Below are 26,834 nucleotides of genomic sequence, written 5' to 3'. Positions count from 1 at the left end.
TGACCAATCAAGGCGTGACATGGCCTGAAGTCAGTTAATATATAAATGAGATCATTCCAACAATAAGAAATGCAATTTGGAAACAAGAACAGTTTGGATGAAATTTAGTATTAAATGTAAAACTTCAAACTCAATCACCATGGAATAATGACATGGAATAATAACGATATTAACATGGATAAATACTGATCAGGTATTATTTATTGTGAACGATGAGATAAATAAGGAAGATCTATTGGTGACCTTTGAAGAATTCACAAAAATGTATTCAATTAGTAATAATACTTTGAATTATGAAGTTGTTAAGAAAGCTGTCACGCTTTATGCTCACAAATGAAATATACAGCAATTTAAATAAACCTCAAGTAACCCCATCTACCTGGTACCCATTTCAATGTAAACTCTACTCTCAGAAGTAAACTCTCACGTTACTCAGTTCATACAATGTGATGTTATTTCATTCCAAATTAGAACAAAATTTATCCTGCATTTACTAAACATTCTAGAAAAGTTTTAAGCATTATCCCCATTAAAAACTCGGAGTATAGACTAAAAATGGTGGCTGCATAGGATCATTCATAAATCTTGACAAGATTGTTCCTTTACAAGACTGGATACATTAACTATCTCTTGTAAAGAGGAACCAGAAACTTTTACCATACACTTTGGAGCTGTGGAACTGTCCTGACAGGGTATGATTTGGAAATGTCTTAGTCCATATAATTATCTTCAAAGTTACAAAGCATAACAGAGACCATACTGGGCATAATAGGAAACAGTAATAAGCCTTGAAATGTAATTATTTTATTAGCTCAGCAAAATATTTCGAGATGCAGAAGAAAACTTAATACCAAAATATTGGAATACATAAAGGGAAAAATGATCTGCAAAGGATTGTGCTTCAATTCAATTTCAATAAATGTTTTATATGTAATATGAAGTAATACTCAAACACGGAAACATGTCTTGCATATGTTATTTGGTAATCGACCTATAGTACATTGTCAGTATTTGTAAATATTAAATATTGAAGAAAAAACACCCCACCTTAAAGTATCGTACATTCTCGCATGACTTTGTGGGATACTTCATTCTGATTGGTTGATTACTGACCACTATAGATCGTAAACCTAAAGAAAAGGGCTGCACATTAAACAGACTGCTGTCCCTGCATGACATCATTATTCTCTCTGCCACTGAAGTTGGACAGCTGTACCTTTTACACTCATATGTCTGGTTAGTATTTTTACAAAATGAATACGTTATCAGAATGGTCACATCTTCATTTTGAACATCACTGCTATAAAACCAAATCATTAGTCTGTAGAAGAAAAGAAACAACTTCCCAGTGTATTATAACCATGAATTACCTGCTCTTCCTTGCTTTTAGTCTGAAAGATTTAAATCTAAATGTATGCAAAAGCCAAAGAGGTAAAGACATGCAAAAACATGACAGCCTGGAACTGTAATAGTGAATAACACCATCCGTAGTCCCTGCTAATACTGGCAGAACAAAGTCCTCATTTACAAGAATGACTGACTGACTGACTGAGTTTGGTTTTACGCCACTTTCAGCAATATTCCAGCAACATCACGGCGGGGGGACACCAGAAATGGGCTTCACACATTGTGCCCATGTGGGGATTTGAACCCGGGTCTTCGGCGTGACGAACCAACGCTTTAACCATTAGGCTACCCCACCACCCCTCACAAGAATGAGGGCGATGGGGTAGTCTAGAGGTTAAAGTATTCGCTTGTAACGCCAAAGACCCAGATGCGTGAAGCCCATTTCTGTTGTCCCCACCATCATATTGCTGGAGTATTGTTAAAAGCGGCGTAAAACTACACTGACTCACAAGAACGAACATAGGACTAATTCCAAACCATGACAAGTAAGTGCCCCCTTAAACCCCACAAGCCCCCCTGCAACAATGAGTGCCCTGTTATAATGGCCTGGGTCACCAAGGTACAGGCTGAAGGTGCTAACAGCCACAACATGGCCACTTACTGCAATCCGAGATACTTGTACATAGCTGGCAGGGAAGAAGCCTTCCTGACCTTGAAGACGACCCTGCAGTGACAAGGGTTTCTGTGAGTATTTGTTGTTAATATATATAAAATGTCAAATCTGTCATTCAGTGCATGCACACAGACAGGTGATTGATTCCTACATTCTCTATTGCTAGTTTCTGATTTTCAGTTAAACATGAAATACCGAATCTATCCTCTGCATGTTGATTAACTAACTCTATGGCGGCCGCCATATTGGAGCTAAGTCGATGTAACACATGTTCTGATTGGATAGAAAGAAGGGAGATAGTTCATGTTGCGATTTTTTGTCGCTAGGGGATTTTATGACAACTGGGAAATATGGCCGTATTAGAACAGAGGTACGTGGGAAGATATGACTTGAGTATCTCTGTGGGAAGAGAATGAGAATGGGTATAAGTGAAAAATGAGGAAAATGAGTGTGGGGTCCTTGGGGCCTCATATTTAGACAATTCACAAGAATGACCCCAGCACGATCAAATCCACGGAAAATTCTCATCCATGTACTCAGGAAATATTCATGTTAGTAACTCATGCCAGAATAACATGTCTGTCTCATTGTCTTAAATCTCTTACAAGTCAAGTCAGACGAGGAGAGAGTACGAACCTTCCACCATGTTTTATCTGTCTGGTCTACAATATCAATCGTCTCTCCTAACTTGAAGGTGAGTGCTCGGTGCCCATTGGGAGGCGGAGTTCCCGTGTAGGCGGTGACAGTTCGAGCTTTGGTTACTCCTGGGAGGATAGTGACAGAAAAGAATTTGTTGTAAATGTTACCTGGCATTCACAATGAAAGAGTAGCAACATGAACACTTTGGGTTCATCTAAATGCCCCGTAAAAGTCACTTGATAATACAGGTGGACAATTAGATAATACTGGTGGATAATTACATAATACTGGTGGGAAGTTATATTACAGTTTGCCTCCTTCCTATTCATAGTGCTTGATAACATTCAATTCAAATTCAGAACCCCTTAGTTTAGTTTATTTACCAAAATATCCATTAAATATGATTGAATAGTCATCATAAATGTTAAGTCAATTTACTTTTACCCCAAAACATTTATTACCTGCTTCATATAATACACATCATCATAAAGTATTTTTACAAAATGTAATTTTCTGAATAAAATTCATATTTTATACTTATCCTGACTCATGTTCTTTTGCTTGTCTTCTTCTTCTTGCAAACATAGTGGAACACTTGTATCTCCCTAATTGAAGCTCCCTTCAATGTAAAATCACTAATTAGTACTCACCACGAGTTGCCTCCCTCTTCCAAATGCGTGGGAAAGGAGGTGCCACCTCTTCCCTCATGCCTCACTCTCTCCTGATATAGCGAAATCCAAAGTGTTATGTGGGGAGGATGGGAGGGCTTACCTCATGAGTCAGGATAAGTATAAAATATCAATTTTATTCAGAAAATTACATATTTTTCCTTATCCTGACTCATGCTCTTTTGCTTGTAGAATCCTACGGAAACGGAGGTGGGAAAACAGAATACTTTGGATTTAAATAATTAGTGATTTCTGTATAAGTAATAACCCCCTACGGGAACTTCCTAATGGCACTGTAATTAAGCTAATTCCTGCTGCTATAAAACATAAGTTCTACCAGCTGCCATAGATGGGGGTACTACAATATATAGATACTATGATAATAGTAATAATGGTATAAAAGCGACTCCAAAGTGGAGAAGCGACTCAATGTACATATAACATCAGTACTGGGCTTAAGACTACTATAGACTTAAGATATGTATATAATAGCACAAAACTCCGTAGAGTTATAAGCTAGATGATACTGGTATGATATATACATAATAATCTCGTGAGACTAATCATCGTCTACGAGGGACTGTCAACTGCTGTGCGAGGACCATGGGACCGAAATGGTGAATACCTGAGACGTCCTCGGTGGTGATATCTCTCACATAGTGGTTAGCTAACACCATGTCGGATTTCCAAAAACAGCCCTCCATAATGGTATTCAACGAGCAATTTCCGTGTAGAGCGAGTTTGGAAGCCAGTGCTCTGATTTCATGGGGATTAGATGCTCTTGGAGGGTCGAGTCCTGCAGCCTTGTAGGCACGAAGTATGACAGTTCTGATCCATATCGATATGGTGGTACGAGAGACTTCGGTCCGAGTCGCTGTCGATAGAGGGATGAATAACCGCTTGAGTTGTTGTCGCCTCGTTTTGGATCGTCGTAGATAGATTTTGAGTGCTCTGACTGGGCATAATGATAGGTCAAGCGTATCTTGAGGTCCGAGAATTGAGGAGAGTGCAGGAACATGGAATAATCTGTCCCATCGCAGTCCCATATGCACTATGTTTTGATTGTCGTCAAAACGTATTCTCTCATAATCTAGTGAGTGAATTTCTGACATCCTGGCTGCCGTTGCTAGGGATAACAGGAACAATGTTTTCTGTGAGAGAAATTCAAAAGTTGTTGATTCCAGTGGTTCATAAGCCTCACTTGTGAGGTGTTTGAGCACTATATTTAGATCCCATGCTGGAGCTCGGAACTTCTGTTTCTGATCCTCCAATCAGAATGCACATAGTAAGGCCAGTAACTCTGGTGTTTTGGTTAACTTGACACCCGTTCTCATAGTTATCACAGAACTAAGCGCGGCAAGATATGTTGACAATGTCGAGCCTTTTAAATGTTTATTTTGGCGTAGGTAACACAGATAGTCAGCCACTTGTGGATGTGTAGCATTTCTCGCTGTAAATCCCTTTTTAGCAGCGTATGTTTCAAAACTGTGCCACTTGTCGTCATACAAGTTGCGTGTAGAATTGCGTAAAGCAAGCGTGTCTGCTTTCGCCACTCTGGCTGAATAACCTCTCTTGTTTAGACACACTTTAATACAGTCCATACGTGAAGTTGGAATGCTTCTGGGTTTCCGCGGCGCTTGTTTGGTGTGAGGATGTATTAGTAGATTCGAGCTTTGGTAGCTCTAGTGTTGGTTGTCCGATTTCTTAATTAGAATGGGAAACCACGTTCTCGCTGGCCAGTAGGGCCCGACCAAAATCAGTTGGAGGCTCTGTGTTTGTCTGATTTTCTGTAACACCTGTGGAATTAGCACTGGCGGCGGAAACACGTACACGTTGAGGCCTTCCGAGGATATGCTTAGTGTGTCCGTTGCCCACGCTTGTGGATCCGGGACTGGTGATACGAATGTTGTTGTTAGCTGATTGTTGAAGCGAGTGGCGAATAGGTCTACTAGCGGAGCTCCTATTTCCTTGATAATCTGTGCAAAGATTTCTGTATGGAGCATCCATTCTGTCGGTGACGGTAGATGTGGCCGAGAGAGTGCGTCTGCTAGCACATTCTTGGCTCCCGGAATGTGGCATGCTCTGACATGTATGTTGAGATCGTCGATTAGATCGAACAGTTGAAAGCATAGAGTCAATAGGTTCAGTGATCTCGTTGAGCCTTGTTTGTTTACATAAAACGCCACTGTTGAGTTGTCGGTGTGAATCATCAGATGCGCATTCTGTAGAATGGTGCTCCAATGTAGTAGGGCGTTGATTACAGCTTTCATTTCTAGCATGTTTATGTGCAGCTTGCTCTCTTGCTGGTTCCATAACCCTGATGCCGTATGGTTGGCGAGATGAGCTCCCCAACCTTGGAGCGACGCGTCTACATAGAGATGGGTTTTGAATTCCAGCTCTGTTAAATAGATGCCTTCGCAGACATTCGACCTCCTGGTCCACCATAGTAGATGAGGTCTGATGTGCTTCGGTAGACTGAATGGTTGTAGGTCGTCGAGATGAGCGTTGATGAGGACCTGTAACGGATGTAACTGTAGTCTGCCTCTGACTGTCATGTCTTGGGCTGACGTGAGGAGACCCAACAGACTCTGCCACTGTCGTAGTGGTAGCGGAGAGAGTAAGGCTTGTGGGATGGTCTGTTGGATCTTGAGCCATCGGTCTTCTGGTACGACGACACGGTTCAGTGTCGTGATAAATCGAATGCCTAGAAATTGCAGATCTTGCGTAGGTTCTAGGTCCGACTTGAGTAGATTTACTAACCATCCTAGCTGTGTTAGTAGCTTGATGATAAAGTTTAACTGTAGTTTGAGACGCTGTGGATCTTGATCTACTTGAATGCCGTCGTCGAAGTAGAACGCACTGCGTAGCCCTAGACGATGTAGGTAAGTGACGATGGGTTTAGTTACTCTTGTGAATAACCAGGGGGCCGATGATATTCCAAATGGGAGTACTTTCCATTGATAATGCAGCCCGTCTAGTGTAAACCGTAGGTATTTCCTGGATTCGGGATGTATGGGGATATGTAGATACGCATCCTGCAGATCTATACTGGCCATGTAGTCCATGGGACGAACTAGGTGCCGTAGTTGAGGTAGATGTATCATGCGAAACGTTAGCGGTTTGCGTAGATAATCTCTGTTGAATGTGCTCATGTTGTAGATGAGTCTGAACTTTTCCTTGGAGTTTTTCTTGGGCACTAGGAAAACTGGGGAGTAGAAGCCTGGTTCGATGTTTACTTGATCTAGTACTTCTATGGCCTGCTTGGTTAGGAGAGATGTAACAGCTTCTCGTAACTTTGGTAGTTGTTGCACCTGAAAGTCAAACTTGTGAGGGTTGACTGTAAGCGGAGGCGTGGCCTGTAGTTGGATCCGATATCCGTGATGTAGGATGTTGGAGACATATGGGTCTTGTAACATTCCCCAGTTCTCCCAGTGCAGTTGAAGACGTCCACCCACTTGTGATGGTTGTACTGGAACGGCTGCGGGTGGAAGGCTCCAGTCGTTCCGAACCCGTCTTTCATTGTTTATAGTTGCGGGAACCTCTAGGTGCCCTGCCTCTTCCTGATCCTCTTCTGTAGTTGCCGTATGGGCGACAAAAAGAATCTTTTCCTCTTGAGGTGGCCATCTTCCTATCCCGTGCTTTCTGTAAGCCAGTAAACTTAGATCTTCCTGAATATCTCTGTGATGTCTGCCTGATGACGCTGGCTAGCGTGTCCATCGACTTTATCATAAGGACTTCCCTTGAATCCTTGGTGACTTCTTTAGAGACTTTATATATTCCTCCATCGAAGATAGATGGCGAAGACCACGGGGCTGTGTAGAGTGGAGATGTAAACTGTTCACCCCAACTACAGGAAGCGAGGAGACCTTGACGACGAGCCAGAGTTAGTGCTGCGGAGACTGATGCAAGATGATCCGTTAAGAACTGCTGGTCCTTCTTCTGCATAAGGAGGGCCGAGTAAATCATTCTGTCATCTTCTGATGTAGAATCTCGAAATCTGGTGATGAGAGTTTCATTAATCGTTCTTGATCTGTTAAGGCCGAAGAACATTCTCCTTGTCATGGTTTCGATCTGCACCAGCTTGCGGTCGTCTATCTTTTAGGTCTTATTCTTGGCATCGTTGATTACTTTGAAGTTATCGTCGATATCTTGTGCCTTGAAAAATGGTTCCATATTATGGGTTGAGAACTTTTTGGTGTTGAACTGTGGTAAGTGTGGCTCCTGGGCTTTAGTGGCTTTATGGAAGGCTGTGTCCAGATTCTGAGAGACTGTTGCTATCGGGTCGATCGGAGGTAGGGTGATGGTGTCTGCATCGTCCTCCCTCATGAGATAAGTGTGGGCCGGGTTACCGTTCTTGGAAGGTGAAGCTAGGTCCAGGTTGTTAACCATCCAGTAGCGTATTTCTGCGTCGGAGACTATGATGTCTCCATCATCTTCTGTAACAGGATCGCAAATAAGAGGTTGATGCTCTTCCGATGGTGACTGAGGTGGAGACCTGTATACTTCTACAGCTGTGCAGGGTGACGTCAACGGAGACCTGTCTGGGGATTTCCGTGAAGACTTGTGAGGCGAACGGTGTGATGACCTGCGTGGAGATCGACGTGGTGAACGACGAGGTGATCGACGTGGAGATCGGCGAGGACTGACTGACTGAGTTTGGTTTTATGCCGCTTTTAGCAATATTCCAGCAACATCACGGCGGGGGACACCAGGAATGGGCTTCACACATTGTACCCATGTGGGGATTCGAACCCGGGTCTTCGGCGTGACGAGCCAACGCTTTAACCACTAGGCTACCCCACCGCCCAGATCGGCGAGGAGATCGTCGTGGAGAACAGCCTGGTGAGCTGCGTCGATATGGTGACCTTCGCGAGAGATCTATGTGGTGAACGTTGATAGCTTCGCAAAGCTCTTGGGGAATCCCTCGATGACCTTCTAGACGAAGATGACTTGGAGCCTGTAATTGGTGCCCTTCGCGAAGACCTTCGCGAAGCTTCATCTGAGTCCGGTCCTGGGGAGTGATGGCTTGACCTTCGCGAAGGCCTTCGCGAAAAGGCTGGGGGTCCGAGTCAGAGTCTGGGGATCAGAGGATCTTCCTTCGCGAACCTCTTCGTGAGTGTTGATCATCGGAGTCCGAGGCAGGTGACGATCTAGCTGTCCTTCGCGAAGGCTGTACATCTGGGTCCTTCGCAGAGGTGGGCTGTGACGTCCTTCGCGCAGGTGGGTCCCCCAGCGATGACTTGATAGAGGCCGCTTCGTTGACCGGGGGCCCCTCTGGGGTGACGTCTACGTTGGAGCCTTCGCGAAGGCTCGGCCTCTGGGCTGGTTGTCTCTCCAGGCCATAGCGGTCTTCCATCATCTTCATAATGTGTAGAACCAGGTCGTCTGGGACGGTCTGCGAAGATGTAGTTGGTGCCCTCTCTGCGTTGGTAGCGACGGGACCCTCAGGAAGATCGTCAGACATCAGCGTTGGTACATCAGGCTGCGTGTAGATCTGCGCCGACGTCACTGTTGCCGACACCGGTTGTTTCTTGTGGCGTACATCGGGTATGATGATCGGCTGATCATCATACAGGCCTAGTTCTGCGGCGGGAACAATCTCGGCTGAGAAAGTCCTAGTAGACTTCGCTGGTTTCCCCTTGGAGGTAGACGCTGCCCTGGGGGTACGGAGTCTGCGTTGTGACGAAGTGGAAGCCCTCTTAAGTCTTTGGCTGCGACGACGGGATGTCTGGGGATGCAGGACGCTTCTTCGAGATGGCGGACTGTGTCCCACGCCTCTCCTCCGAGGGTAACTCTAGCGGAACACCAGACGAGAGGGGGTCGTCCGACAGCAGTTGACTGGCGAGGGGTTCCGAAGTATCGGCCATGGCTAGGCTCTGTTTACGTGACCTATCTGCTGTGTGTCTCAAGACGCAAAGATAATATTTGTTAAATGCAGAATTAGACAAATTAATACAGTAACTGCAACGTGAAGAAAATGCCTAGGTGCAGTACAGCTAGGGCATATTAAATGCGGATCGGTAGCAGAAAAACGTAACCTACAAACAGTACAGATTTTCATCAACGCAAACTGCTGAACAATCACGGCGTCCCGTGAATAAACAGCAGAAATACGAATAAATATCAACACATAATTGTTGAAGGATACTAGCTAAACCTCTATAGATGACTACAAGAGGTAACTAACTAAGAATAATCAAAGGATATAGTGTGTAGGGAGACACAGGCGCTCTCACATCCTGCTCACTGGGCGAAGAAGGAGAGAGTGAAGCATGAGGGAAGAGGTGGCGCCTCCTTTCCCGCGCATTTGGAAGAGGGAGGCAACTCTTGGTGAGTACTTATTAGTGATTTTACATTGAAGGGAGCTTCAATTAGGGAGATACAAGTGTTCCACAATGTTCGCAAGAAGAAGAAGACATGCAAAAGAGCATGAGTCAGGATAAGGAAAAATAAAGAAAATTATTATTTCTAAGTTTGCTTCAGGCAACTGAAACTGATTTCAACAGTTTTATAATTCAGATGTGTTACTGGAAATCTAATATAACTAGTTTTAAACATTAGAAAATGAGTGAACTTGCTATAGTAAGCATATGACAAGGATATGGTCACTTTAGCTTCAATATGTACAATAATCAACAGAGGCAACACTCCACCATGACTCACCTTGTGGTGATGGCCTGGGCTGTCTCGGTGACAAAGCTGAAACACAATCACAGTAAACACTATTTAAGAAATACACTTCGCCCTACCACCATGTATAGTGTAATAAAACACACTTTTGCCCTGAACTATTATAGTTCAAGCACGAGCACGAGGATGCCAAATTTAATACTTTCTAAAGATAATTACGATTAATTTAAGGCAGAAAACAAACGACGGTGTCGGTGACCTAAATTAAGAATCCTCGCACAGGGCTAACTGGCGCGCTGTTCTATTGATGTGTCTGCCCCCTACGTTAAGACGAACGTTACCAGAAAAAAACAAATGATAACAGTTTGATGACGGATTAAATATCTTCTCTGAATTATTTTAATTACATCTGTCATTCACGTAAACCATATGGGGCAATATGAACGTTGCATTTCTACTACCAGCGTAAGTTTAGATCAGTACATCCAGAGGAAGTTGAGTAGTCAAGCGACATTCCACAATTGCATTGTGGGAATGTAAACATTACTTAACGCTACCGTGTCGCTGAAAACTTGTGAGTCGAAATGACACATTTTAACCGTCGTAAAACATAAACGTAATGTTTCCACCAGTGATGTTAGCTGCGTGAAGCAACAGCAAACCAAGAAACTGGATGCAACGGTGTAGTTTACTGTAGGAGGCCGTACGAGGCGATGACAACTGACATGCATCGTGACGTCGCTTACATTGTGACGTAATGTAAAATGGTTCGATTACGAGGGGGCACACTAGAATGGCGCAGTGACGGGAAAACGTCATTCAATTGTTACGTCATCAAAAAACTATACCTTTATTGTCTGATAATGTATTTTTTTTTCGATTGTTCTAACAGCTAGGCATCTTAGAATATTGGATATTTCATTTGAGTAACAATAACATTTTTCCAGTAATACTGAAATTTCACTAATTGTTTTAATTATAATACAACAGCCAGAGACTACATAAAATGTTGTATTTTTCCATGACAAGAAACTAACAATTGTTCAAATATAAACACTAAGATATACTAAAATGAATGCAAAGGTTTGCACTGGTAGGCTATTTTGGGCAAAGCCTGCTAATTATTTGCCCCATTTCTACAAGCATGCACTATCATGCACAACTTCTTGTTAAAACAACATCTATCAGGAAAATGTAATTTTCTGAATAAAACTGATATTTTATACTTATCCTGACACATGCTCTTTTGCTTGTCTTCTTCTTCTTGCGAACATAGTGGAACACTTGTATCTCCCTAATTGAAGCTCCCTTCAATGTAAAATCACTAATTAGTACTCACCACGAGTTGCCTCCCTCTTCCTTTGCGCGGGAAAGGAGGCGCCACCCTCTGGCCTCATGCTTCACTCTCTCCTGATATAGTGAGCCCAACACTTGAATTTACAGGGAAATCCAAAGTGGTTTGTGGGGAGGATGGGAGGGCTTACCTCATGAGTCAGGATAAGTATAAAATATCTATTTTATTCAGAAAATTACATATTTTTCCTTATCCTGACTCATGCTCTTTTGCTTGTAGAATCCTACGGAAACGGAGGTGGGAAAAACAGAATACTTTGGATTTAAATAAATTAGTGATTTATATATATATGTAATAACCCCCTACGGGAACTTCATAATGGCACTGAATTAGGATAATTCCTGCTACTATAAACCATAAGTTTACCAGCTGCCATAGATGGGGTACTACAATAATAATATACTATGATAATAGCAATAATGGTATAAAAGCAACCCAAAATGGAGAAGCTACCCAACTGTACATAAACATCAGTACTGGGCTTAAGACTAAGTAGACTTAAGATATGTATATAAATAGCCCTAAAACTCCGTAGAGTTATAAGCTAGATGATACTGGTATGATATATACATAATAATCTCGTGAGACTATGTCTCATTGTCTACGAGGGACTGTCAACTGCTGTGCGAGGACCATGGGACCGAAATGGTGAATACCTGAGACGTCCTCGGTGGTGATATCTCTCAGATAGTGATTAGCAAACACCATGTCTGATTTCCAAAAGCAGCCCTCCATAATGGTATTTAATGAGCAGTTACCGTGTAGAGCGAGTGTGGAAGCCAGTGCTCTGATCTCATGTGGATTAGATGCTCTTGGAGGGTCGAGTCCTGCAGCCTTGTAGGCGCGAAGTATGACAGTTCAGATATGGTGGTACGAGAGAATTCAGTCTGAGTCGCTGTCGATAGAGGGATGAATAACCGCTTGAGTTGTTGTCGCCTCGTTTTGGATCGTTGTAGATAGATTTTGAGAGCTCTGACTGGGCATAGAGATAGGTCAAGCGTATCTTGAGATCCGAGAATTGAGGAGAGTGCAGGAACATGGAATAATCTGTCTGGTTGACCTGGCAATAAATTCTTGGCGATGAAATCCCATCGTAGTCCCATGTGCACTATGTTTTGATTGTCGTCAAAACGTATTCTCTCATAATCTAGTGCGTGAATTTCTGACATCCTGGCTGCCGTTGCTAGGGATAACAGGAACAATGTTTTCTGTGAGAGAAATTCAAAAGTTGTTGATTCCAGTGGTTCATAAGCCTCACTTGTGAGGTGTTTGAGCACTATATTTAGATCCCATGCTGGAGTGCGGAACTTCTGTTTCTGATCCTCCAATCAGAATGCACATAGTAAGGCCAGTAATTCTGGTGTTTTGGTTAACTTGACACCCGTTCTCATAGTTATCACAGAACTAAGCGCGGCAAGATATGTTGACAATGTCGAGCCTTTTAAATGTTTATTTTGGCGTAGGTAACACAGATAGTCAGCCACTTGTGGATGTGTAGCATTTCTCGCTGTAAATCCCTTTTTTGCTGCGTAAGTTTCGAAACTGTGCCACTTGTCGTCGTACAAGTTACATGTAGAATAGCATAAAGCAAGCGTGACTGCTTTCGCCGCTCTGGCTGAATAACCTCTCTTGTTTAGATACACTTTAATACAGTCCATACGTGAAGTTGGAATGCTTCTGGGTTTCCGTGCGCTTGTTTGGTGTGAGGATGTATTAGTATATTCGAGCGCTTTGGTAGCTCTAGTGTTGGTTGTCCGATTTCTTGAATTAGAATGGGAAACCAGGTTCTCGCTGGCCAGTAGGGCCCGACCAAAATCAGTTGGAGGCTCTGTGTTTGTCTGATTTTCTGTAACACTTGTGGGATTAACGCTGGCGGCGGAAAGCCGCGTACGCCGCTGAGGCCTTCCCAGGATATGCTTAGAGCGTCCGCTGCCCACGCTTGTGGATCCGGGACTGGTGATCTGAATGTTGTTAGCTGATTGTTGAAGCGAGTGGCGAATAGATCTACTAGCGGAGCTCCTATTTTCTTGATAATCTGTGCAAAGATTTCTGTATGGAGCATCCATTCTGTCGGTGACGGTAGATGTGGCCGAGAGAGTGCGTCTGCTAGTACATTCTTGGCTCCGGGAATGTGACATGCTCTGACATGTAAGTTGAGATCGTTGATTAGATCAAACAGTTGAAAGCATAAAGTCAATAGGTTCAGTGATCTCGTTGAGCCTTGTTTGTTTACATAAAACGCCACTGTTGAGTTGTCGGTGTGAATCATCAGATGCGCCTTCTGTAGAATGGTGCTCCAATGTAGTAGGGCGTTGATTACAGCTTTCATCTCTAGCATGTTTATGTGGAGCTTGCTTTCTTGCTGGTTCCATAACCCTGATGCCGTCCGGTTGGCGAGATGAGCTCCCCAACCTTGGAGCGACGCGTCTACATAGAGATGGGTTTTGAATTCCAGCTCTGTTAAATAAATGCCTTCGCAGACATTCGACCTCCTGGTCCACCATAGTAGATGAGGTCTGAGATGTTTCGGTAGACTGAATGGCTGTAGGTCGTCGAAATGAGCATTGATGAAGACCTGTAACGGATGTAACTGTAGTCTGCCTCTGACTGTCATGTCTTGGGCTGACGTGAGGAGACCCAACAGACTCTGCCATTGTCGTAGTGGTAGCGGAGAAAGTAAGGCTTGTGGGATGGTCTGTTGGATATAGAGCCATCGGTCTTCTGGTACGACGATATGGTTCAGTGTCGTGATAAATCGAATGCCTAGAAATTGCAGATCTTGCGTTGGTACTAGGTCCGACTTGAGTAGATTTATTAACCATCCTAGCTGTGTTAGTAGCTTGATGATGAAGTTTAACTGTAGTTTGAGATGCTGTGGATCTTGATCTACTTGTATCCCGTCGTCGAGGTAGAAGGCACTGCCTAGCCCTAGACGATGTAGGTAGGTGACGATCGGTTTCGTTACTCTTGTGAATAACCAGGGGGCCGATGATATTCCAAATGGGAGTACTTTCCATTGATAATGCAGCCCGTCTAGTGTAAACTGTAGGTATTTCCTGGATTCGGGATGTATGGGGATATGTAGATACGCATCCTGCAGATCTATACTGGCCATGTAGTCCATGGGACGAATTAGGTGCCGTAGTTGAGGTAGATGTATCATGCGAAACGTTGGCGGTTTGCATAGATAATCTCTGTTGAATGTGCTCATGTTGTAAATGAGTCTGTATTTCTCCTTGGAGTTTTTCTTGGGCACTAGGAAAACTGGGGAGTAGAAGCCTGGTTCGATGTTTACTTGATCTAGTACTTCTATGGCCTGCTTGGTTAGGAGAGATGTAACAGCTTCTCGTAACTTTGGTAGTTGTTGCGCCTGGAAGTCGAACTTGTGAGGGTTGACTGTCAGCGGAGGCGTGGCCTGTAGTTGGATTCGATATCCGTGTTGAAGAATGTTGGAGACATATGGGTCTTGTAACATTCCCCAGTTCTCCCAGTGCAGTTGAAGGCGTCCACCCACTTGTGATGGTTGTACTGGAACGGCTGGGGGTGGAAGACTCCAGTCGTCCGAACCTGTCTTTCAGCGTGTCCATCGACTTTATCATAAGGACTTCTCTAGAATCCTTGGTGACTTCCTTAGAGACTTTATCTATTCCTCCGTCAAAGATGGATGGCGTAGACCACGGGGCTGTGTAGAGTGGAGCTGTAAACTGCTCACCCCAGCTGCAGGAAGCGAGGAGGCCTTGACGACGAGCCAGAGTTAGCGCTGCAGAGACTGATGTGAGATGATCCGTTAGAAACTGCTGGTCCTTCTTTTGCATAAGTAGGGCCGAGTAGATCATTCTGTCATCCTCAGATGTCGAATCTCGAAATCTGGAGATAAGAGTCTCATTGATCGTTCTAGATCTATTAAGGCCGAAGAACATTCGCCTTGTCATGGTTTCGATCTGAACCAGCTTGCGGTTGTCAATCTTATAGTTCTTATTCTTGACATCGTTGATCACTTTGTAGTTATCATCGATCTCTTGTGCCTTAAAAAAGGGGTCCATATTATGAGTTGAGAACTTCTTTGCGTTGAACTGTTGTAAGTGTGGCGCTCGGACTTTAGTGGCTTTATGGAAGGCTGTGTCCAGATTCTGTGGGACCGTAGCAATCGGGTCGATTGGAGGTAGGGTGATGTTGTCTGCATCGTCCTCCCTCATAACGTAAGTGTGGGCCGGATTACCGTTCGTGGAAGGGGAAGATAGGTCCAGGTTGTTAACCATCCAATAGCGTATCTCAGCATCGGAGAAAATGATGCCTCCATCATCTTCTATAACGGGATCGCTGATAAGAGGTTGATGCTCTTCCGATGGTTACCTGTATGCTTCTACCTCTGTGCAGGATGACGTCAACGGAGACCTGACTGGGGACTTCCGTGAAGACTTGTGCGGCGAACGGTGTGGTGACCTGCAAGGCGATCGGCGAGGTGGACGACGAGGTGATCGGCGAGGAGATCGTCTTGGTGAACGAGCTGACGAGCTGTGGCTAAATGGTGACCTTCGCGGCGATCTATGTGGTGAACGTTGATAGCTTCGCGGAGCTCTTGGGGAATCCCTCGATGACCTTCTAGACGAAGATGACTTGGAGCCTGTAACTGGTGCCCTTCGTGAAGCTTCATCTGAGACCGGTCCTGGGGAGCGACGACTTGACCTTTGCGAAGTCAGAGTCCGGGGATGAGATGATCTTTCTTCTCGAACGTCCTCGTGAGTGTTGATCATCAAGGTCCGAGGTAGATGACGATCTAGAAGTCCTTCGCGAAGGCCTTCGCGAAGGCTGTACATCTGGGTCCTTCGCCGAGGTGGTCTCCGACTTCAAACGCGGAGGTGGCATTGTAGTGGCCGCTACGGTTGACGGGGGGTCCCATTGGGGTGTCGTCTACGTTGGAGCCTTCGCGAAGGCTCAGGCTCTGGGCTGGTTGTCTCTCCAGTCTGTATCGGTCTTCAATCATCTTCATGATCTGCCGCATCAGGTCGTCTGGGACGGTCTGCGAAGATGTAGTCGGTGCCCTCTCTGCTTTGGTAACGACAGGGCCCTCAGGAAGATCGTCAGACATCAGCGTTGGTACATCAGGCTGCATGGCGATCTGCGCTGACGTCACTGTTGCCGACACCGGTCGTTTCTTGTGGCGTACATCGGGTATGATGATCAGCTGCGGCGGGAACAATCTCGGCTGAGAAGGTTCTAGAAGACTTCGTCGATTTCCCCTTGGAGGTAGATGCTGCCCTGGGGGTACGGAGTCTGCGTTGAGATGATGTCGAAGCCCTCTTAGTCTTTGGCTGCGACGACGGGAGGTCTGGGGATGCAGGACGCTTCATGGAGACGGCGGACTGCGTCCCACGCCTCTCCTCCGAGGGTAACTCTAGCGGAACACCAGACGAGAGGGGGTCGTCCGACAGCAGTTGACTGGCTAGGGGTTCCGATGTATCGGCCATGGCTAAACCTTGTTTGCGTGACCTATCTCAAGACGCAAAGATAATATTTGTTAAATGCAGAATTAGACAGATTAATACAGTAACTGCAACGTGAAGAAAGCGCACATGGCGTAGTACAGCTAGGGCATATTAAATGCGGATCAGCAGCAGAAAAGCGTAATCTACAAATAGTACAGATTTTCATCAACGTAAACTTGCTGAACAATCACGGCGTCCCGTGAATAAACAGCAGAAATACGATTAATTATCAATACATAATTGTTGAAGGATACTAGCTACACCTCTATAGAAGACTATAAGAGGTAACTAACTAAGAATAATCAAAGGATATAGTGTGTAGGGAGACACAGGCGCTCTCACATCCTGCTCACTGGGCGAAGAAGGAGAGAGTGAAGCATGAGGCCAGAGGGTGGCGCGCCTCCTTTCCCGCGCAAAGGAAGAGGGAGGCAACTCGTGGTGAGTACTAATTAGTGATTTTACATTGAAGGGAGCTTCAATTAGGGAGATACAAGTGTTCCACTATGTTCGCAAGAAGAAGAAGACAAGCAAAAGAGCATGAGTAAGGATAAGGAAAAATAGATAACTTTAAAATTCAAGGTTTGCAAAATATTCAGCTATAGGCATTGCCATGTGGGAATAAGACTTACGTTTAATATCAGGTTTCTTCCCTATGCATTCTTTATGAACAGCCTTCTTTGTGTCTGGAATACAAAAAAGCATGGGTTACAGTTTAACTAATACATGCAAGTATGTAATTTGGCTCTAACCTGTAAGTCAAGGTCACTTTGTCTATAAGTTAAAGGAATCCTACAGGCAAGGAGACCTCCAGTTATTGGAGATATTTCACAGTGCCATCAACATCAAGAGTATGATTTTCGCTGTATTTTTAGCAATATTCCAGCAATATTTCAGAGCAGCGGACACCAGAAAATGGTTTCACAGACTGCACCAATTTTGAATACTGGACCTGGGGCCCCCTTTCAAGAAGCAACCTTTACTAAGGTTGACCCTAACTCCCATTCTTTAACACTGCACTAAGGTTACCTTAGTGACTTACGACCAACTTAGTGCTTTGTGAAAGGAGGCCCTGGGCCATTTTTTCTTACATATTTATTTGTAAACTTTTGATTTTATTAACTCACCTTGACAAATGTAGCCTTGGAAGAATACTCCCCTGTGAAAGAGAAGTGAAATGCATGATGGAGTGAATTATTTTTCAATGCTACTGTCAGTTGTATTCTTGTCTAATCCCAACACCATGTGAATAATCAATTGCAAAAACCAGACAAACCAGTGATTGATAGCATGAGCAATGACTGATTGTATGAAGTCAAAGAGTGAGTGAGTTTAGCTTTACACCACACTCAGCAATATTCCAGCTATGTGGCTGCTGTCTGTAAATAATCGAGTCTGGACCAGACAATCCAGCGATCAACAGCATGAGCATTGATCTGCGCAATTGGGAACCGATGACATCTGTCAACCAAGTCAGCGAGCCTGACCACCCGGTCCCGTTAGTCGCTCTTATGGGGTTTCTGAAGATCAATATTCTAACCCGGACCTTCATGGGTTTGAAGTCAAAGAACATGACCAACTCTCATATTGTTAGTTGACTTTTAGGTCAGACTTTATTCCTCCTCTACGTCTAATTAAAATTTCCTTATTACATGATGCTTGTCCTGAGAGGCGACTAACGGGAACGGGTGGTTAGGCTCACTGACTTCGTTGACACATGTCATCGTATCCCAATTAGGTACATCGATGTTCATGCTGTTGATCCCTGGATTGTCTAGTCCAGATCCGCTTATTTACAGGCTGCCGCCATATAGCTGGAATATTGGTGAGAGCGTAAAACTAAACTCACTCACTTTATTATATGTCTTTTTGTGCTTATTTTTTGACATATGCAGAAGCTGGCTACATACCTGAGGAGTTTGCCACACACATCACATTCACGGGGTTTTTCAAACGTCTGCATCACATAGTTGGGGCCTGCTGACGGCTGAGTGTTCTCTCTGAAACAATATACATAATTCCATGACCCCTTCTTCTGCTTCAATAGTCTGAGTAGTGCCCAACAAATCCATACATAAAGATCCCAGACTCCAGGCTTCAGCTGTAGCTGATTATTACAGGGCTGCAACGATGCATCAAACTATCGATGGATTGCAATTCTTGAGTCTCCGATAGCAATTAATTGATGGTAGAAACGAAAAACTATCGATGCATCGATAGTATGTGTGACTATCGATGGTTCAGCAATCAATGCAAAATACAGGAAGTACCAGATTCATTCACTTTGAGTTTTTATTGTTTGGGTGAAGGCTTGCAGTTTCATGGAGTTTATGTCTTAACTGTTTACTTGATTTGGGTTTCAAGTTTCCCGTCTGTTATTAAAAGAGACTGAACCTACTTCAACTTGTTTTTATTTCATATAAACTATACATTTATTTGGGAAATGACTTCAAATGATCCCAATTCAAGGAGAGAAAAACTATTGCAATGGTATTGCAATAGGCAATAGTTGGTCGCAATAGACTATCACTATCGCACCAGTTTCCCCATCAATAGTCACCCCTTGTTTATTAACTATTAACCCAAAGCCATCATTATATGAATAAAGTATGTATGAAAACACAATATTTCGATGTTAGACTTTTAGGATATCTGAGACGAGCTACAGTTTTTAAAATGATCACTCACAGTGCCATCTGTATAGCCTCTATCCATTTCTGCCGTGCATCTTCTGTCTTAGCGAAGAAGGTGAAGGCCATCTTCTGACTCTTCTGTACCATGATGAAGGGGCAGTTCCACTGTAGAACAAACACATCAATGATTACAATATGATCATCAGTCCACAGAACAGTGAGTGGGTGAGTGAGTTTAGTTTTCGCCACTTTTAGCAATATTCCAAAAATATCACGGTGGGAGACACCAGAAATGGGCTTCACACGTTGTACCCATATGGGGAATCGAACAGAGGTCTTTAGCATGACAAGGGAATGCTTTAATCACTAGGCTACCCAACCTCCCTAGACCAAAGAACAAATATGACAGTGTTCTACAAATTGATAATCATTCGCAGAACAGACAGAACAATATTCAACAATAAAGTAATCAGTCCATGGAACGATTCTCAAAATTATGTCAGTCTGCAGAACAATGTCCAACACTTCATACATCAGTCTACAGAACAAATACAACATTGTTCAATGAATGGGTAATCATTCGCAGAACAGACAGAACAATGTTCAACAATAAAGCAATCAGTCTGTGGAGCTATTCTCAAAATTAGGTCAGTCTGCAGAACAATGTCCAACAGTTTACATACCAGTCTGCAGAACAAATACAACATTGTACAACAACTTATGAATCAACAAGGTTCTTCCTTACAATGAATCAGTGCAGCAGGTTTATCATAACATCATATCATTACAAATCTCTCTCTCTCTCTTCATTTATCTCATCCAAAAATGAGTGAGTGAGTGAGTGAGTTTAGTTTTACGCCGCTTTTAGCAATATTCCAGCTATATCACGGCGGGGGACACCAGAAATGGGCTTCACATATTGTACCCATGTGGGGAATCAAACCCGGGTCTTCGGCGTGACGAACGAACGCTTTAACCACTTCGCTACCCCACCGCCCCTCATCCAAAAGTAACCAAAGCCATATATTTCAGAGTTTTAAGAGCAGAATACAAATTATCCAGTTCCATACCTTGTCGGTTCTCTTGTCATTTGGCACACTGCTGTCATCTACTTTGTATTCGCCCAACACAATGGCATCCTTGAAGCTGTAGGTCTCACCCTGCAACATCAAGATCCATGCAAGTCACCACATTGCCATGACAACACTTACATTCCATCTGGGCTTGGGTCTTAAAGGACTTGTGTTGGCCACAATGGAACATCCTACAACACTGTCTTCTACCCAAAGATGTAACGCTAACATGCCCACTAATTATTGCCTGAGAGTACCAGTATGCAAGGATGATTTAAATTTCACACAAATTACAGTAAGTTAATGGCATTGATAAAAAGAATCATTTTCAGTTAATGCAAGCTGGTTGTTATTCCATAAATATTATTAATAAGCATTAATAGCAGGTTTTGTTCTGTAATTTGCGGAGAACATTTAGTAAGCATTCAATGTAAGATTATTTCCTTTGTCAACAAAGTTTGATATCAAATTACAGTAACAAATTTAATGCAATTTTGTATTCTATCTAGCTTCTGTACCTTTGTTATCACAACATCAAAAAGCAGATTCAGAGAATAGGATTACATGATCAGATGGCATCAATTTCTCAATATCCCAGTGCTGGTGGATGACCCTTCAGTAACCCGTGGAAGAGTTTCCTCTTTATGGCAATTATACCCAGAAAACATAGGGGATACAGATAATCACAACACTTTCAAAGTCACTTTTCTTGCCTTTGAGAGGGACATCCTAAACACCGAGCAATTCCCTTCTGTACTGTTATAACAATGTACCCAAGACCCATACTTCCGTCAAATCCCCACAAGGTTGCTGATACCAGATACTGTGGACCTTTTCTTACCCTGAGTCCCAAATGGAAATACTGATAGCAGCACAAGGTACAGTGGACCTATTCTTCCCTTGAATCCCTAACAGAAATACTGATGCCAGCACAAGGTAATCTGGACCCATTCTTCCCTTGAATCCGAATGGGAATACTGATAGCAGCACAAGGTACAGTGGACCTATTCTTCCCTTGAATCCCTAACAGAAATACTGATGCCGGCACAAGGTAATCTGGACCTATTCTTCCCTTGAATCCGAATGGGAATACTGATACTGGCACATGGTACTGGGGGCCTTTTCTTCCCTTGAATCCCTAAGGGAAGTACTGAAACCAGCACATGATACTGAGGGATTATACTTCCCTTGAATCCCTAGGGGAATACTGACACCACTACAAGGTACTGTGGACCTATTCTTCCCTTGAATCCCTAGGGGAATACTGACACCACTACAAGGTACTGTGGACCAATTCTTCCCTTGAATCCCTAGGGGAATACTGACACCACAAGGTACTGTGGACCTATTCTTCCCTTGAATCCCTAGGGGAATACTGACACCACTACAAGGTACTGTGGACCTATTCTTCCCTTGAATCCTGATGTGAATACTGATACCAGCATAAGGTAGAGCTGTGGCGATATATCGTAGTATCGATAATTGTGATACTTTTTCTGACAATAAATATATCAATACATTTTTCCGTATCGTGATATGTATCGTTGACCTTAACATTGTGAAGTTTCACCAGAAATTGACGGTTACGTCAAAATTTACACCGTTTCTTGTTACCAAAATACACTTTTTTAAAGAAAATAACTAAAGGTAGCATATCGTGATATGCATCTATCGAATCGTATCGTTCCATGATATCGCAATACGTATCGTATCGTGAAATTTCTGTATCGTCACCCCTCTAGCACAAGGTAATGTGGACTATTCTTCCCTTGAATCCCTATGGGAATACCAGCACAAGGTACAGCAGACATATTCTTCCCTTGAATCCCTATGGGTATACTAATACCAGCACATGTTACTGATAGGATGCCGATGCCAACACATGGTCCTTAAAATCTACCCTGACTTCGGATCACCACAGAGGCATGACAAGATACTGAGCCCTGTCAGATGATACACAAAGCTCCATTATCACTTGGACACTTGTGATATCAAATCAATTACACATCTTGTAATTTTGATACTGCTGCATAACATGGAAAGTGAAATCCTACTTGGCTTTCAAAAGTTATATTCAAGGGTATAACATCAAATGGCTTGTTACTAAATATAGTATTGATAAAAGTATATATTTCAGATTGAGAAGGTACCCATTACTGTTTCTCTATTGGAAGATTTCAGTACCCATTGCTGTTTCTCTATGTGAAGATTTCAGACATGCACAACGTAGGTAATGAGTTCTCAAAAATTCTTAATCAAGCTATTTCACAGAACAATCACTTGGCAACTGACATGGAAATAATAAATGAGATATAAGTATCAGAAAATATATATCTTTTAAACCTAATCCTCAATATTATATTTACGGGTAGTCCCATATAAAAACATGAAAAATATTCCTTGAAAACAAATCTTTTCAGCTGATGTTCTTGTATAAGCTTGATTGGAGACCCTGGGCATTCAAACATAAAATGAAAAAGAACTTTCAGGAATTAAAAAAAAGAAAGATGACCAAATATGCAATGTTGTCTGTATAAACTGAACATTGTCAAGAACGAAACAGGTTATGGTCCTAAATTTTCTACATTTTTCAGTCCTAGATGGATTCTTCGACTAAAATCACTTATGTACCCTGCAAAACATACCTATTTCAACTCAAAAATTAATTCAAAGTCAGTTTTTTGAAAACTCAAATTCACATCCAAATCTAAATGATTCCAGAAACAGTTATGAATGAATAAGTCCTACAATTATGTAATCATTATACGCATAGTGTCAGTGTTATTTATCTATGGTTAGATGTAAACATAGTTTCCGTAGTTATAATACAAGAAATCTATTTCAATTTTTTTTTTCTATTGGAGGATTCATATTTCTTACATTTGAATTGAATGTTCAATGTTTGAAAATCATTCTGAGAGAAATGTTTTATAAAAGAACTTTTTGGTGTTGATTGATAACACAAAGCAAATTCTATGATTTTTCTGCAACTCTACAGTAATTTACATTTCCTGCAAATCATTCTGCAATAGCAGAATCACAGAATTCACCTAGGACTGAATATTTATCATCAGAATAACTGATCCGGACTGAACATTGCGCGGAAGAAAAAAATATCGTAAGATATTTTTATCACATAAATTGCTGTATGTGTCACAGATTTGGACTTTTCCTGAGAAATACCATTTGCTATAATTTGGCTTCCGTCAATCTGGACTGAGGTCTAAACAGGATCTTAATTCAGTCAAACATATATTTGGTTTACACTGATTTCACCATGGAGGAAGAAAAAAAAAAGGCTTTCACCATAAAAAACAAAACAAAATTACTCATTACATGTCATTAAAAGTATAGACAGCAGTATCAAGTACATAGTCCTAAAGTTATTTGGACAACTGATTACTATACAAATCAGTTGATGTGTCATTATTTGCCTTAGCAATCTTTGGTAATTGGAAAGGAGGGGTTGTTAGGGGAGACAACTCTACACATGCACATTAGTCATGATACACAGGTTAGGGTAGGCAGGCTGGCTGGTCATAGGGTTTGTCAGGACTGTTGGTTTTCATAATGTAGCAAAATTCCTTGATTTATGTTTCAAAGCACTTGTGTTGCATGTCTTACACAAACGTATACCAGCAAGTACATACAAGCTCTGGTGGTCAGAAAATTGATACCTTTCCATGAAGATCACAACTTCCTATGTTAATTGCATCTATAATTAACAAACATATTTCTGTACTAGGATGAACAATAATGACTGATTAAAACAGTCCATATTGTCTTGTGAAGATTGGTGTAATTATGAACATGCACAATTCTAGTGTACAGGTATTTCTTCTTTCTATAATACATACATGAACAGCTAGAAGTGAGTGAGTGAGTTTAGTTTAATGCTGCTTTTAGCAATATTCCAGCTATATCACGGCGGGGGACACCAGAAATAGGGGACAGCTAGAAGTAGTATCTGAAGTGACTATATCTGTACTTCGGAAACATGTCCTCTAGTTTATTTTGTTTCACCATATTATTTTTCATTGACAGTGAAGATGAAATTAAATGCAGGAGTATTTTTCCTTTGCTGCCAGCCCACTGAGATACTGGCCACAATAGTCAATAGCCCCCCTTTGTAAAGATGTCTGTGTTAATGCCCTGCTGTCTGGTTTGGTTTATTGTTTAAAGCCGCACTCAGCAATATTCCAGCCATATGGTGGCGGTCTGTAAATAATCTAGTCTGGACCGGACAATCCAGTGATCAACAGCATGAGCATTGATCTACGCAATTTGGATCCGATGATATGTGTCAACCAAGTCAGCGAGCATGACCATCAGAGCCTGTTAGTTGCCTCTTACGACAAGCATGGGTTACTGAAGACCAATTCTAACCCAGATCTTCACGGGTTTATGTCCTGGAGCAGTTTGTGTAAAGCACATGCAACACAACTGTCATTAATTATAAACTGTACATCTTGCTGAAACTTGGTGTAACTAATTCTCACCCATCCTCCATTTCAAATAATAAAGGTAAACCGGCAGAATTCACTCACAAAATATCTGTATCAGAAATTGTAACCTCCTGAAATATGACTATAAGCAGTAGCTAATGTAAGCATAGAATCAACTAAATGGCTAAAGTTATGCATTTGCAAATAAAAAAAATGGTCGGCTAAAACACCATTTCAAATATGCAGGTACATTCCACAACAAAGATGGATGAGAGCACAAACATATATTCCTATAATTTTCATGCAATATGTTATCAAAAGTTATTTCAACAGCAGCCTAATGTTGCTTTAAAAGGGTTGCTTTTTATGATTTGTTGTTTCGGATTCCTGACTTGATGAATAACCTATTAATAAACACATTAGGTTTCATAGGCAAATTAATGATATATTTTCCACATGTTTTACTTCCTATTTAAACAAACAAAAGTATAAGCAAAAGGGAAAAACTACAGATAGCTTAAAACTTCAACTGACGCCACCCATATTGTCTAGGTTTGAGAGCCAAGCCAAAAAGCTTGTGCAGTGTTGAGACGCAGTGCCGTGACATAGGTTACGGGTCAAACTCTCCTAGATGTACAATGGGAATGGTGTGAAATTTCAACACATTTTTGGGGGACAGTTTAAAGATCGAATTACTCAAATTGAAATTGTGAAAATATCTGTTATTTCAAACCGGGGTTGAACATGTGTCCTAGAATCAAGCAGATAATGTAACAAGTTTGTTCACTGAATATAGTTTCAATTTCAGGAAGAGATTTTCTTGTTTGATGTTTATTACCACGTTCAGCAATATTCCAGCTTCTGACATCAATCTCTAAATAACGTAGTCTGAATCTAGAGATTGACATCATGAGCGTCAATCTAAATATTTGGCTACGCCGACATGCATCACTACAGTCAGCGAGTCTGACCACCTAATCCCATTACTTGTCTCTCACAGCAACATAGTCATACTCTTATGACAAGCAAGGCTATCTGAACACCAATTCTAACCTGGATCTTTATGGGTTTCAGGTAGACCATAAATTGTTTTGCATTCATCTCACCTAACTAAAGTACTGTCGGAAATAGAAAAAAACTGTTTTTAGGCTGTTACTCTGTATCCCTAAAATTTACACAACTCCAAGTAGCATATGTTGAAATAACCCACATCGGCCTAACTGGGCATTCAGGGGATGTATAAAATAGGATATCCAGAAGTGCATGATTACTTGTAAAATAGGGCAAAACTTGCAAAAAATACGAATAGCTGCTGAAAACAATAGATCAGGCTATAGATGGCAATTAGGTCGCTCAGCCAGGTATGATGACGGACCGTCGACTCACCTGGCATGAAATGCACGTGCTGCCTACAGGCACAAGGGGTCATCTCAAAGATATTTTATGCTTTTTTCATGTGAATTGAATATGTTTCATCTATTGATTATCATCTTACGTGTCTTTCATAACGTTTATGTTAAGATGTGTAAAAGAATATAATACCCATAGAAAAGCTTAAATGAACTATCATATTAAATGTCTCAAAATATATAGGTGGCAAGACCACCCCAAGATCGACAGGACTCGATATTATTTGTTAATTGTTAAGACATGCCGTTTACTTCCACCAGTTTAATTCCCCTAAAGGATGATCTTATCGTAGCTGATATCTCTATCCCCCAGTACGACCCCAACCACCGTCTGCGACACCCGTCCTGGTTTTGCTTTTGAGAGGACCTCTCCTACCTGTTTCTTTTTATAGTGACAGTGAGGCTCCATGGTAGCTACATCCTTAATAGTTTCAGTATTAAAGTTAGTATTTTTTACGTCAGCTATCGTTTATAATGAAG

At 42.2% G+C, this 26,834-nt stretch overlaps 1 protein-coding gene across 1 annotated transcript in view; it reads right to left on the bottom strand.

Annotated features, from left to right (window-relative positions):
* Positions 1 to 26,834, bottom strand: part of LOC124269841 (guanine nucleotide exchange factor VAV2-like) — a 117,055-nt gene that overhangs the window by 15,918 nt on the left and 74,303 nt on the right. Inside the window, 8 exon segments of the mRNA XM_046704878.1 lie at positions 2,009 to 2,071; positions 2,657 to 2,784; positions 9,991 to 10,026; positions 17,427 to 17,480; positions 17,922 to 17,953; positions 18,705 to 18,794; positions 19,483 to 19,592; positions 20,498 to 20,587. Of these exon segments, the coding sequence (XP_046560834.1) occupies positions 2,009 to 2,071; positions 2,657 to 2,784; positions 9,991 to 10,026; positions 17,427 to 17,480; positions 17,922 to 17,953; positions 18,705 to 18,794; positions 19,483 to 19,592; positions 20,498 to 20,587 (603 nt within the window).

This window comes from Haliotis rubra, unplaced genomic scaffold (genome assembly GCF_003918875.1).
Source record: "Haliotis rubra isolate DU_JTF1 unplaced genomic scaffold, ASM391887v1 Scf148, whole genome shotgun sequence".
Taxonomy (NCBI): Eukaryota; Metazoa; Mollusca; class Gastropoda; order Lepetellida; family Haliotidae; genus Haliotis; species Haliotis rubra.
The sequence above is the reverse complement of the archived record's forward strand: the minus strand, read 5'-3'. Positions and strand labels throughout refer to the sequence as shown.